Source organism: Netta rufina, assembly GCF_964035555.1.
Source record: "Netta rufina genome assembly, chromosome: 10".
Taxonomy (NCBI): Eukaryota; Metazoa; Chordata; class Aves; order Anseriformes; family Anatidae; genus Netta; species Netta rufina.
In genome coordinates this window covers 22562442-22576620 of record NC_140133.1, presented here as the reverse complement: position 1 = coordinate 22576620, position 14179 = coordinate 22562442, and the positions used below count along the sequence as shown (strand labels likewise).

The window sequence follows — 14179 nt, the reverse complement described above, 5'->3', positions numbered from 1 at the left end:
CTGCAGCCCTGCGGGGTGGGTGCTGGCGGAGAGCTGGTGCCTGCGAGGCGCTGGGCTGAGTTCTGGGGCTGGCAGCTGCGCCCTGCAGCCTGTGCCGCGGGGAGCCGAGGGGCTGGCAGGCAGCACGCGGGGCTCGGGTGGGGACACGGGGCTGCACCTTGCCGGTGTCACCTCCACTTTGCCGCGTGGTTTCTTTCTCTGCAGGGATGAACATGAGACTCGTGGTGCTGTTTTCTCATGAAAACTGCTTCTCTGCGATGTTTGTATCTGGGGGATGGAGCTCGCAGAAGAACAAGATGTCCTGGGCCGTGCAGTAGGGTCGGTGGCCGGCAGCGCGGTGAGGGACAGCACGCAGCAGTGTGGTGGTGTTGGAGGGGGATCAGCTCTGATCTGACCAAATCTGAATGAACACAATGAGACGAGAGTTACCACCTTTCCCCCCGGTACATATTTAGATGGTGGCTGTTACAATAAACCCCTGATACCACCAAAATACCGAGCAGTGAGCTCAGTGATCCGAGCTAGTGGTGTCTAAAGCAGAAGGGCTGGAGGAGCTGGCATTGTGGCTGCTGCAGGGTCAGGTGCTTGGCCGTGTGCTGCAGTGTTTCTGTGTGAGGAGACGAGAGCAGCTCATGCTTTTCTCTGGGGGCATGGTGAATTCTGGCAGCTCTGTGCTGTTGAAGGAGGCAATGTTAATATGCTAACAGCATTCATTTGAAAATCGTGTGCCTTCTTGACTTGTCCCCTTGACATTTTTGCTTCTTTCCAAATTTCCCTAGGAAAGATCAGCACCTGCTTTCCCCTGTGAACTGCTGGTACCTGGTTCTGACACAGACCCGCCGAGAGAGCAGAGATCATGCCACCCTGAATGACATCTTCATGAACAATGTCATCGTCCGGCTGTCGCAGATCAGTGAGGATGTCATCAGGCTCTTTAAAAAGGTAACCCCCGCTGTGTTGGAGAGCCCTGCACAGGCAGAATGTGTCCTTATGACTTAGTGTGTTTTGTTTTTGTTTTTTAAAGAAGTCTTATGTGGACTTCTACACAAGTTGGAAACTTTTTTTGAAGATGGAAAATGAATTTACTTACTGGGCATTTGAATTTTTGAGACTGCTTTTTGCCCTGTTTTTGGCATGGGAGTGTTTAACATTATAAAACACTTGGAGACGCCCTAGAGAAAAGCCAGACTTGAAATCAGTTGGAGAATAGCTGGTTTTTGATCGTGGTCCAGCAAGGCAGAGGGGACAGAGTCCACAGAGATGGAGTCAAAGTTGCACCCAAAGCTGCAGCCAGCAGTGCTGGTGTCTGGGCACAGCCTGTCCCCTCTGCCCAACAATGGTGTAAGTGGGTGTAAGAAAGCCAGCGTTGCTGAAAAGCAGAGAAGGGTAACGAGACTTTTTAAGAAGTGTAGGTCACCTCTGGTTTTCTCACTGAGACAGGAGCTTGAACTCTGTAATGTGACGGTGTAAAGCCATAGGACGGCAGGCCAAGTAAAATTCTCAGAGGCAACTTGCTGAAGAGATGGAGCAGGGCGAGCCCTGCGGGATGGCTGACTGCACAGGAGAGGAGCTCTGAACTCAGTGGTTATCTTGAAATTTTAGCCACATTTTTAAATGTGATATTTTTTTTGTGGCTAGTTTCTTCTAGTTTATGGATCTAACCTGGAAATTAAACTGCAGGGGCAGGCTTGGACTTCCTGTTGTGATCTGGGATGTCATCCCTTTTCCTGTCCTGGTTAGTTCTATGTTGGTCTCAATCTCCCTCCCATTTGCACTTTACTCTGAACCCAGTTTTGAGACGTATATCAAGACTATCCTTCCACTTCATAAGACTGTGGTAGTATTTATTGTTTTAATCTGTAGGACAAATCCAGTCATCACTTAAACAAGGGCGTAAAATGAAGTATTTTGACTGTGGTAAGTCAATCCTCTCCCATGTGACGGTGAAAGTATTTCATCCATTCAGCAGGATTGTTTATTTGGTTTTCCTCAGTCCTCTCCATTCTTCCTCTTTTTGGATTTTAACTTTTAAGACACAACACTTACATTGCATGAAGTTGTTGCTCCTTTTTCATCCCTCCCCCATCCTCTGCCAAGTGAGGTGAAGTAGCACCGACTTCATCTGCAGCCTGCACAAGCCAGCCCCTGTTTTAATCAAAGGGAGGCTTTGCAGTTGGGTTGTGGGGATCTGTGATTTCACTGGCATTTGTCCCTTGAGGCTTGAATTGTAGCAGGACTCACATGTCCCCAGGAATAATGATCAGCTAAATCACTGAAAAGGCCTATTTTGTGTCATCGTTTGCCCTTGATGTGGGTAGGAAGGTTGACGTTTTTGGGGATACTCAGGTTATTTTTTTAACCTATTGCACACTGTGCCCAAAGTGGCATCGGGCAGCACTTTGCAGCAGTGCTTGGTGAGAAACGTGTGTGGAAATCAGAGCATCCTGATAAAAGGTTGCTTTAGATACGCAGTCCAGCCTTGCAGCTGGTGTTAGACTGCTCAGAGCAGGCGTCTTTCAGTATTTTACCCACTCTGCCTTTGAGTATAATGGCCAAAGCTCCTCAAGCACTCCTCCTGGGGAGACCGTGCCGCACAGGGCTGACAGGCAAATAAACCAACACCAGAAGGGTTAAAGGCATCCGCATCGTGGTTCAGCTGTTTGGTTTGGTCGCAGATTGCTTTTTGATGGTAAATTAGGGTAACATTTTTTTCCAGAGATGTCACTCTAAATTCCTCCCATCTAGAATTTATTAATGGGTTGTGACATGCTGCGGGAACGTGGAGGGACGGGCAGGTTTTGTGCATTGTGCTTCCATTATGTCAATGTAAACAATGGCAGCAAAGCAGCAGCTCCGTACTCTCTGGGCTTTGAGGACGGGCATAATTGAGAAGCAATCGATCATCGCAGCGGTAATTTGCCAACAAAGGTGCTGAGCGCTGCGATGCCTCTCCCCGTGACTTCCCCCGCTCTGCTCAGTGCTGGTGTGGGCCGTTCGTTACTAAATGGGGGCTCTGTGTTTTGTGCAGCTCCACTCAAGTGTTGTGCCCTCCCCGTGACCTGCAGCGTTTGCTCCCTTCCCTTCCCCTCGTCCTGGCGTTCGCCATTCATCGGCTGGACGCGCGTTTCGTGGTGAGAGCCAGAAAGCCTTCTGGAGTGACCCAAATCCAGGAGAGGAAGAAGTATGAGCTGCTGGGCTTGGGTTTGCAGCGTGTGAGTGGGGGCTGGCGCAGCCAGGTGTCTGCAGGGCTGAGCTCACTTCAGCTCAGGTCACTGCTGGCTGTGCTGGCTGCCGCTGGCCTTGCAGAAGGTGTAAGGTGATTACCAAACGCCAGAGGAGAAGGTGGTGGCTTACAGCGCTCGGATCACTGGTACATCACTGGGACATCACTGGTACATCACTGGGACATCACTGGTACATCACTGGTAAATCCGCTCTTGCAGGCTGTGGCTGTGGCTGGCCAGCTGTGCAGGTTGTGTGGCTGCAGGGCCACCTCCGAGTTGCAGTGGTAGTGGCTTTGCCCAGAAGGGAAGCTGCGTTCCCTCCAACGCTGAGAGGAGCTCGCTGCCCTGGTGCTGGATGAACCGAGGGCTGTGGGTTTCTTCTGCGGAGGTTCAGCTCGGGCTGGTGGTGCTGGCAGCAGGGAGTCTGCCCGCTGCGTCCCTGCCATGCTCTCCACTTCCTTCTTGGCTTAGTGAGGGACAACTTGGTTAGCTTTGAAAGTGAGGAGGAAGCCTTGTAGGGAAAAATGCAACCCCTCCTCTCATTGTTCGTTTCTTTTTAATATCACAGAGTGTTGTGAAATAGAGGGAAAAAAAAGAAAAGAAGACTACAGCCCCTGGGGGATCAAGTTAGACTGCAAGCTGGAGAAGTCCGTGGAGGACTCAGCAAGGGCTGGTTTTTCAGGACAGTGATGAGCTTTAGGGTTTTGATGAGGTTTGGTGGGGTGGAACATGAGTGTTTGTCTGCAGCCAGAGTTTGAAAGTGCTCCTCCCTGAGCATTTTTATACAGAGTCAAAGAGAAATTATAAAACCAGATGTCATGCTGGTAAATCAGGGTACATCGCTGAAATCAATGGACCCACTTTGTCCATGGGCACTGCAGGCAGTATATATCCTGTGTTGTGGCTTTAAAGCATAGATGTGTTTAAGTTGTTAGTAAGGTGGTCCTGATATGTAGAAATAGCTTTTATTATTATTATTTTAATTTTATTTAGGTTTGGCTCATCCTTTGAGCTCACGTCATGCAGCTGAACCCCTGCAGACTGAAGCGTAGCGAGTAGCAGCTCGCTTGGGCAAACGTCCTTGGAGCTTCCAGTCCGAGCTGCGCTGCTGGGGCAGGAGGGGATGATTAAGGCAAATATTAGCATAGCAATCGGCAGGCAATAAATGGAGGTGCCAAGGCACAGAACTGCAGAGATCCAATTGAGTTCCTCGCTGGGCTGCATCGTGTCCCCTCGAGGCCTTGCAGCACTCCTCCTGGCGAGCCCTGGGCACGGGATGTGCTGCGGGGCCGGGCAGGCGTCCCCCCCTCTGCCTCCCCCTGCGGCTGCTGCTTCCCGGCACAGGACAGAACTCACACTGCAGACAGCATTGCTCTGTCCGAAATAACTGTGCCGCGGCATTCCCCAGCGAGAGGTTTAATTACGTGCCGTGACAGTGGATTTAATTATGTCCCGTACTGCCGTGCCCTGGATGGGGATTTAATGAAGAAGCGGTGTCTGTCTGGAAGGGAGAGCTTTTCTTCTTCTTTAACCAAGTGTTCTTTGTTGTCCGTGCTCATGGTGCTTCTTCCTGTCCCCGTGTCTGCAGCAGCAGGGATTTTAACAGACCTGCTAACTGAAGGAGGCTGTTCCACTAAGCAGCCGTGTTTTTAGTGGGAATGGCAGGCATGAAGCAAACAGCTAGGTTGGAGTTTGGGTTCGGTGAATGGTGCCAGGGGGTTTGAGTGTGCTGCAGGACGTTCTGGCTTTGTCTCGTGAATATACAAACGCAATCTGCCTGTTACAAAGAGGGCGGGCAGCAAGCTAGGAGGAGAGGTGAGGCTGTCAGCTTCTACCTGCCGGAGGTCGGGACGAGGCTGGGTGCTGCTCTGCTGGGAGGCTTCTGGCAGTGCTGCAGGTCCCTGTGGTCCCCATCGGCGCCTTCAGAGGCTGGTTTGCAGTGTCTGTAAGCAAACAGGCCCTGAAACGTAGTGCATGTACACACCTGTGGTCCCTCAGTGGCAACGTGACTCATGTGAACGCCAACTGAGCCAGTTTTGTTGCTCTATTTAAGAGTCCAAAATTAGGTTTGAAAATTACAGCTTCGTGGACGTCCCCCGGTCGCACAGGAAAGCTGGGGCAGAGGCAGAAGCTGCAGCTGCCTCTGGGCCCTGGCTCTGCCCACAGGCCTGTCCTCCGGCTTGGGGAAGGGCTTGGTTCAGGCCCTGGGGGCTTAGGTTTGTGCAGGGGGGTCAGCGGAAGGGTTAGATGTGATTGCTCTGATCCCTTACAGCCGTGGGGTCTTTGGGGTCCGAGAGCCCGCTCTCTACAGCCCCTGACTGAACAAGCCCCGTCCTGGAGGTGCCCCCTGCCCGGGGTGCTGCACGCCTCCAGCAGTGCTGCTGCTTGTGAGCGAGCCACCAGAGAGATCCTGGAGACGAGGCGGTGAATGCTGGCTCTGGTGGCAGGGGAGAGGGGCTGGGGTTTCCTAGCAGATGAGGTTTCCAGATGGCTGGGGGTACTTAGCACCTCCTGCTAATTGGCATCTTCTTGGCACCTCACGGGAGTGTGAATGGGAGCAGCATGCATCGGTCCTCTGACTCTTCCAAGTGCTCTGACACTAATTCACAGATAAACTATAATTACTGCATAATTCACCGAATGCAGAGCGCTTCTAATCCTTAGCTTCCTCACTTCCCTCTCTGCATTAAATGCTAACTTTTAATAGTCTAGGATTAAACTTGTACTGTGTGTGGGTTGGCCAGGCCTCTGGGCCATCACCCACCCAACAAGCCAAGCAGACCATGCACAAAGATGTTTGAGCTTAGCTGAGAGAAATCTGAAAGGAACTATTTTTTCTAACTTTGTTTGGTGTTTTGGTGGGGATCTATACTTAGTTTAAACACATCTTCCAGTTCCAATTAGCATTTCCTAGCCAGGCAAGTTCCACGGAGAGATGTGGGGTATAATTAGGAGGGAGGGCAGGAAGGCAGTGCATGCACATCTGCAGCAGCATCCTGAGTGCTGAGGAGGAGCTGGCCTGACCCGCAGCCAAGCTTTAGCGAGACGGGGGCACCGGGGGCTGCTCCGTCCTGCAGGGAGCGAGGGGGAAGCGCAGGGAGGCGAAGGGATTTCCACAGAGAAGGGGGCGGGGGGAGGAGGATGCCAACCTCACAGTCAGCTTTATCCTGAGCCTGCTGAACTTTGGCTGTCGCAGTTGGGAAATTGGAAACTCCATTATATAACCGTGGTGTGGGCATTTCGTAACCGTGTCCTGCCTGAGACAGCCTTTGGGCTGCTCTGGTCAGATCAGTGAAAATGAGCTACTGAGGACAAATAGAAGAGGGAGGTTAGGTCATGGCCGAGGTGAAAGGAAAAGGAAATATTCAGGCTGGGAAGCCCTGATAATCTTCACTCTGAAATACCAGAGGTGGTGGGAAATTGCAAGTCCAGCAGCAGGTGTCCTTAATAAACCTATCACAGCAAGCTGGATTGGCAGGTGGTGCTGGGTGGCTGGAGACTGAACTGAAGTGATTAGCGTGCCCACGGGTGTTTATGGTATGATTTATTATACAGGAGAGTCCGTCCAGTGCTAACGCAGCCAGCTCTGCCAGGAGAATGCAGCAGCCACGTAACCACGCTCAGGAGCGCAGCTTTTGTTGGGAAGTCGGCAAAGGCAGGCGGGAACACACTCCTCTGGCAGGAGACAAGGCTCTGCTTCTGTGCATGCTGCCAGTCTGCGTGAAACAGGTCACCAGAAGGGAGGAGAGGGCACGTGCTAGAGCCACACGGGGGCTGACTGTGGACTGGAGATAAATTTTGCCAATGGAAGGGAAAACCAAGATTGCTGGTAATTCCTGCTTCATCCCTGTGTGCTGGCAGGAGAAATAAATGACACCGTGTGTGAGGTTCTGCATTGGGCTCGGAAGCCCAGGCTGGGCGATGCATGGACAAACACGGACCAGAAGTGAAAATGCAGCAATTCAAATAGCACGAGGGCTTGCTGTGCTGCGTGTATTCCTGATGGTAATTCTGCGTTTTATTTTGTAAAGGGTTTGTAGGAAATTAAAGGAAATCAAAATGCTGGTTTATTTCTAAACTTCACTGTCACAGGCAGATTGGAAGAGGAGGCCATCTGTATTTTGGTTTTAATGTTTAGAAATGGAAAAAACAGCCCAGATGTGGGTTGGCAGCCCTATTGATGCTGTCTTTTCAGCTTCTGGAGCAGGAAGGATATTAGACAGGATTTGTGAAGTGTCGTAAATAAGGCCCCTGGGGCATTTCTCATGCTGCAGGGCTGTTTCATTAAAAAAAAAAATGTCTGTAATTAAAATGTGCATAGTTTAGTTAACTCCAGTGCAGGGCAAGGAGCAGGCAAGTCGTGTGTCTGGCAGGGGAGCCAGGAGAGGGCAGGTCTCGGAGGGGCAGGAGGCATTTAAGGCAGGCATTACCAGAGCCCAGCTGTGCTGCCAAGGTCCACCCACTGCACTGTAAACTGAAAGAAGGAAAGAAAAACCCTACAGGCATGAAAGCAATGTGAAAAATGCAGCTAGATAGTGGCGGCATAAATATGTTGCTGTGTTTTTGTTCTCTGTGGGATGGGTGTGAACGCATTTGCTGGGGATTACCAGGATTCTCTTGGACGCAGGAGCTGGCGGGGCTTGGAACAAACCCTGCTCGCTGCACAGGGATCGGCTTCGCCCTCGGTTTGTGAAAGTCAGGGGAAAACAATTCCCTGCTTCCTGCTGGCCAGCCTGGCAGTGTTCACGGGCTGTCTGCCTGCTGCTGGTGCCCCGAGGTGCCCCGAGGTGCCCCGAGGTGCCCTGAGGTGCCCCGAGGTGCCGCGGTGCCGCACCAGCGCCCTGCCAGCGCTCCGAGCCTCCCGCACGCCTCTGCCCAGCTCCTCAGAAGTCTGTGACCTTGCTGCCTCCCAGCCTGAGCCGCACGTTTGTGTGGTTTCCCTTCCCCCTCTGTGTGTCTTCTGCCTGCCTCCGCAGTTTGTTCTGGTGCCCCTCACGTGAAGTCCTCTGGGCCGCGGGGTGCTGGGGCCGTGGGCCCGTTGCAGAGTGCCCGAGCTGCGTGGGGCCGGGGAGCTCCTGAGCGGGGTGAGGGCCCGTGGGGTCGGGCTGGCACAGCGGGGTGGTGCTTGGGAACTGTGCCAGGGGAATGGGATGGACAGAGGTGTGTGGAATGGTTGGCAGTCCTGGAGTCTTACTGCCTGCTCCAAAGCGTGTTTTCCTTCCCCAAATGCATGTTGTGAGCATAAGAGTCTCAACCTTTGCTCTTTTTGTCTTCCAGAGCAAGGAAATCGGCTTACAGATGCATGAAGAGCTCTTGAAAGTCACCAACGAGCTTTACACGGTAAGTGATGAACTCATCCTGCTCACGGCTAACCTGTGCAGCGAGGGGGGCTCAGGAGACTGGTTTGTGAGAACAAAATGTCTGTTAAGCATTAGTTACCTTAGGAGTCTCTCTCACCCTCATGCCATCACGCAGTACAACACACTTGCTAGAAACATTTTGCTCTTGGCTGGTTTTGATGGAAGCAGGGAAGAAATTCCCAGCTGTCCTGCAGGAAAGAGCTTCCATGTCTTCATCAGGCAGTGGATCCTGCCATCTAACTGTGCCACCTGAGCACAAATAGAGATGTCTTGGGCATGATCCAGGACGATCCCTGGTGTCTGCAGTGTTCTCACCTGCCCTGCCTTCTTCACAGAGTTGCCCCTTTCAGTTTTCGCTTGCTTGGTGCTTTCTGCCAGGTGCTAATGGCTCGTGAGTTGTGCTCTGGGTTGTCAGTGCTAATTTGTGGCTGAAACTTGACCTGCTCATGAGTCTGGTAGCCTGTGGGTGCTGGCTGAACACACCCTCTGCTGCTGAATTCACAGAACTCCTTACTAGCATGTGCTCCTCCTCATCCCCCTGCTCTGAGCGCTTTGGTGGCAATGCAGTCTGTGCCTCCAGGTGAAACCCTGCTGTTACAGGACATCGCTCTTCAAGTAGGTTTTCATAGTAAAAATCTTTGTGTTGCTTCTGTCTCTTGCCCCTTAGGATTTTGTTTTATTTTATTTGTGCTTTAAGTTTAATGAAGCAATGTAACATCTGTCTTATACATGAAAGTTAAGATGATACATGGCTTTCTTCAGTTGTAACTGTTACTGGCACAGAAATGACACTGTAGTAGGGTTACTCCTAAACAATGATTTTATTCCATTTTTTGAAAAATAGGCCTAAACAACAGACCATGAGTGACATTACTTGATATTTCTGCCACAAATCTTCCTCTTAATAGTTTTTTTCCTGCACTGGTTGTGGGAGAACTCAGCTCTTGTGAGTCCCGCAGTGGGGGTGGACAGCCAGGTTGGATTAAAAAGCTTGCAAGAAGGTTGGGTGGTTGGTTGGTGGATGTCACAAGGTGTGTTAGTGCTAGTGACTAATCCAGATTAATTGCAGCAGCATGACAGGTGCAAAACAAACAACGAATAACAGGGGTTGGGCTGACCTTGGTGCACGTGGACCGGTGTACTCAGAACCCACATGTGGGACAGGAGCATGACTGGAAGCACACAGTGCAGTCAGTCTGAGGATCAGCAGTGAGCTGGGGGCTCAGCTGCAGGAAAAGGGAACTGCAAGGAAAAGCAGAAATTATAATTTTGGTCCTCTTGGGTCTGTGGCAAAACTCATCTTCAGGGGAACTGAATTTTCTCTCCATTTACTGCTTTGCTCCCGCGTGCAGAGCAGAATGTGTTTGAATGGGTGGAAGAGCTTTGTGCTTCTTTTGAGCTGACCTTGCTGCTAAGATAACGGGGTAATTATGTCAGAAACACAGAATGGCTGAGGTTGGAAGGGACCTCTGAGGATCATCTGGTCCAACCCCCCTGCCAAGCAGGATCACCTGGAGCACGTTGTGCAGGGTGGCAGCCAGGCGGGTTTTGGACATCTCCAGAGAAGGAGACTGCACAGCCCCTCTGGGCAGCCTGTCCCACTGCCCCAGCACCCTCCCAGTAATGAAGAGCCCTCTCATATGCTGGGTGCAGTACTCCAGGTGGGGCCTCCTGAGGGCAGAGCAGAGGGGGACAGTCACCTGCTGAATGGCAGCAAGCCCTCTGGTGTCTGCCATCCTGCTGGGAAAGAGTGTGGGGAGAGACAAGTGAAAACTCACAGTGAGATGTGAACAAAAGCAGGCCTTATCAGGCAACCAAGACCATCTTAAATCTCTGCAGTACAGACCAGCTCTCCTCCAGTCCATGGTTTTTTGTCCCGGAGATAGCCGGTGGAAGAGGCCTGACTGCATGCCTGGCTTGCAGGTTGGCCCACTGTGGTTGTGTCGTTTTGGGACATCTCTGGGGCTGGACTGCTGCTGGCAGGTCCCTCACAGCATGTTGTGTTCCCAGGAGCTGCACGTTCAGTAACTGTGACTCCTGACAAAACCAGGTGCAGAATAAGGACAACTGGCTCACAGGGGCAAAGCTCATTCTTGTCAAATGTCATCCATCTGTAGGCCACACCAGGAAACCATTTCCATGTATCTCGCCTGTGGCTGAACCATGTATCTGTAGTTTGTGCCCTGGACAGGCTGCTTTCTCGGGCTTTGAGAGGGGAACTCTGTGCAGAGTGTAGAAATAATATAATTTTTTATAGGCTTCTGAGGCATTCAGTTTCAAACTTAAACCAAAATAACTCAATTCATTTTAGTTCAGCCTCGTTGCTGTTTTGATGCAAGTCACCCTGCAGACTCTCTCTGCGGCAAGACATAAACCCCCCAAACCACCCCGATTTTAATTAAATAGGAGGTAGATGACTGTCATTCTGAAATAGGAGTACCTGTGAGCAGTTTTGTACAGAAATAAGCTCTGAATTAAAGCCGGTTTCATTAATTTGATTCTTTTTTATAGACTCCTGCAGATAGGTTGTCAGGTTAGAGTCTGCATGGTCTGATGTTGTATGCTGCTCACGGGCCGCTTTCCCCATTGTAAGCATTTGTCTTTGAAGAATTCAGGCCAAAATTAGGGCAAGGAAAAAGAATGGCCCCACAGCAACGTTCTAGTGGTGTTTCCTGTAAGCGCTGTGTAATGCTGTGCGATCTGATGTATGGCAGTGCCGACGGGCCCTTTGATGTATGGGGCTAGCCACAGTGCAGGCAGGCTCTGGCTGAAGGCGGCACGCTCAGGTTGGTGTCTGTGGTACGGACTGGGGTGGTCCTGTGTCAGGAGGAGATACGGAAGGGGATTAATAAGTGTGAAATGAATTGTATTGCCGTGCCGCCCTGCTGAGCAGGTGTTTTCTGCAAGGGTCGTGCTACAGAACTCACTGACCGGCTCACACAGCAGAAATACAGTGGTGCACCACAGAAACCCACTGAAAAGGCCTCGTTTTTCTTTCTTAAAAGAGTGGTTTGGCTGCATCGCGGGCAGGGAGGATGGCAGTGGGTGCCTGTCGGTCTGACGGATGCGCCCCTCTCGTAGAACAAAGAGGGGACGGGGCCGGGGCTGTGCTCACCTCTGCCCTCTGGGGCCCCTTGACCTCAGCAGGGCCCGAGCCTGTGCTCAGCAGGGGTCAGGCAGCCTCTGTCTGAGCGCAGTTGTGGGTCAGGACCTAATGATGAGCTGTGTGGGAGGATGAAGCAGCCCCAGCTGCAGGCAGCACGCAGCGCCGTGTATGGCTGGTGTTTTGGCGGTGGCCTTTATTCAGAACTTGTTATTAATATTGGAAAACAACTTGTGTTGTTAAATAACTAATGAACATTGGAACACATTTTTCTCCTTCCACTGCAGCTAATTAACTTATTTGCAGAGCAGATCCCGGGGACGCAGCTGTGGCAGTTTTGCTTTATGAGACAATAGCACAGGACAGGGGCAGCGCCACTTTGTTCCAGGCGCTGGGAAGGCATCGGGGAATTGCGGATCAAAGGGCTGATTGCTGCAGTGTGGGCAGACCTCATTCAAAATCCGGGCAGATATTAAAACAATCAGAAATAGCCCCTGCATTTCCAAGCACAAGCTGCGCCACATGGCAGCAGAGGAGGAGCGTGGCTGGCAGCGAGCTGTTCCAGGAGTCGTTTCAGCCGTGTGAGCGCCGAGCTGTGAGGACAGCGGGTTAGCTGCCGGCCCTGTTCAGTCCTTCGCGCCTCGTTACAGAGACCTTCAGGGAAGCTGTACCTGTGGCTCCCGTGGTGCTCCTTCAGGGGCAGGCGGGAGGAAGGAGAACCCTTCGGAGCTCCTCTGGCCATCACAAAGAGCCAGTCCCGTTGGGGCAGCCGGGGGTGGGCTGTGACAGCGCAAAGGTCGGGGCTGCGGGGGCCTGGGGTGAGCGCAGGCAGCTGGGGGAGTAATTCAGCTTTTCTTGTTAGGGAACTGGGTCGTAACCTTGAGATTTCACAGAAATTGTGCAAATTGGTCCATCACCCAACCGCTGGGCTTTGCTGTTGTGTTGCCTTCTGGGTGCTGGAGGAACCTTCCTCGTTACTGCCAGGCTGTGCTGGAGTGCAGGGCTTCTCTATTTCCTCTATTTCACTTTCCTCCGAGATTTGCACCAAAAGGCGGTGGCAGACGATAAGGAGGTCTCAGGGAAGCCCTTCGGTCCTTCTCCTTAGGAAGAACCCAGAAAGTGCCTGTTTGATGCGTGCTGTGATGTTCACTGCCAAAACTGCAGCTTGAAATCTGTGGCTCACGTTTACAGGATTTTGACACTGACCATCTCAGAAATCAGGCACAAGCCTTTGCTTGCTGTCCCTCGCAGTTGCCTACAGGAGCTGGCTCGTTTGTGCAGTCCGTGGTGCGGCATGTGGAGCTCATTCGGAGCTGACGTCGGTGCTTGGCGGGAGAGGCGATCCGATGCTTCAGGCTGAACGCACCGCAGCTCATGCTGCCAGCCGCAGCCGAGGAGAACTCTGTTTTCCTCACCCAGGGTTGCGTGAAGTTGCTCGGCATTTGTGGGATCGTGCTCCTTTTTAACTCGGGGGTCTCTGACCCTTCAAGGCTGCTCTGGCACTCGTGGTGTTGCCGCGCGGTGCTGGGCTCGGTGCTGGGCCGCGCTTCTGGAGCCCAGGGAAATGTTTGCCTTGCGGTGCTGACACTCAGCCGACATCTGAGGGGAGCGTTTGCTGAGCGAGGAGGGCGTCCTTTATGTTCAGCTCTGCCTTTGGCCAGCCAGCACCGGGTGTGATGTGACCACGCCGTGCCTTCGCTCCCCTCCAGCCGCTGTGCCCCCTGCCCGCGGGACAGGCACGGCCGCTTTCCTTGCGGTGTGACAGCACCTCTCCTGCAAGGGATCGGCGCTGTCCTGCTCCAGTCAGAGAAGGAGAAACGCTGAGGTGGAAAAGCTCGTCAGAGGGCACGGTGCAAGGACGCTGAGTGCAGCTCTGGGGGCACAGGCAGCGTCCTGGCCCCCCCGTCGGCAGCCACCGTGGGGCTTCCTGCAGCGCTTGGTTGCCTTCAGCGCTAAATCTGGGTCCTGCTGGCATCGTGGTGATCGGTAACGACAGAATGAAGGATACAGTTCTGTGGTAGTTTGAATAATTTGATGTTGTTAGAGCCTGTGTGTAATGGTGCAGAAAGGGGAAGGAATCAGGATGTTTGCCTGTGGGGTTACAATCTGTCCTCAAACCTCGTGGCAAGGGAAGTTATTTTGGTTCCAGTCCCATTTGCAGCCATCTTCCTTAAGCAGTTCTAGCAACCCCAGTTGGAGGCTTTAATTATTTTTGCATTGCTAGCTGCTTGTTTGCAGGGGTAACATCAGTGCCCTGGGACACCGTCCGTGTCGGGGGGCTGTCTGACTGGCGCTGGCTGAGTCCCTTGGAGAGGGGCTTTGGATCATTCCCTAAACCTCTCAGCGGGGTGCCATCGGTTGGTAACTGCCTGGTGGTTTTGCTCCCCGCTGATGCCCTCCTCAGCATGGTGACTAACGTGTGGGGTGAAATGTTCACAAACCTCGTTGACCTGAAGTTGTGTTTAATCTTGGGCCATTCCAGGGGAATTCTG

At 52.4% G+C, this 14179-nt stretch overlaps 1 protein-coding gene across 1 annotated transcript in view; it reads left to right on the top strand.

Annotated features, from left to right (window-relative positions):
• The window catches only part of SRGAP3 (SLIT-ROBO Rho GTPase activating protein 3), a 95426-nt gene that overhangs the window by 46993 nt on the left and 34254 nt on the right, over window positions 1–14179 (top strand). Inside the window, exons 3-4 of the mRNA XM_084292976.1 lie at window positions 780–942; window positions 8502–8564. Of these exons, the coding sequence (XP_084149102.1) occupies window positions 780–942; window positions 8502–8564 (226 nt within the window). The remainder of the gene's footprint in view (window positions 1–779; window positions 943–8501; window positions 8565–14179) is intronic.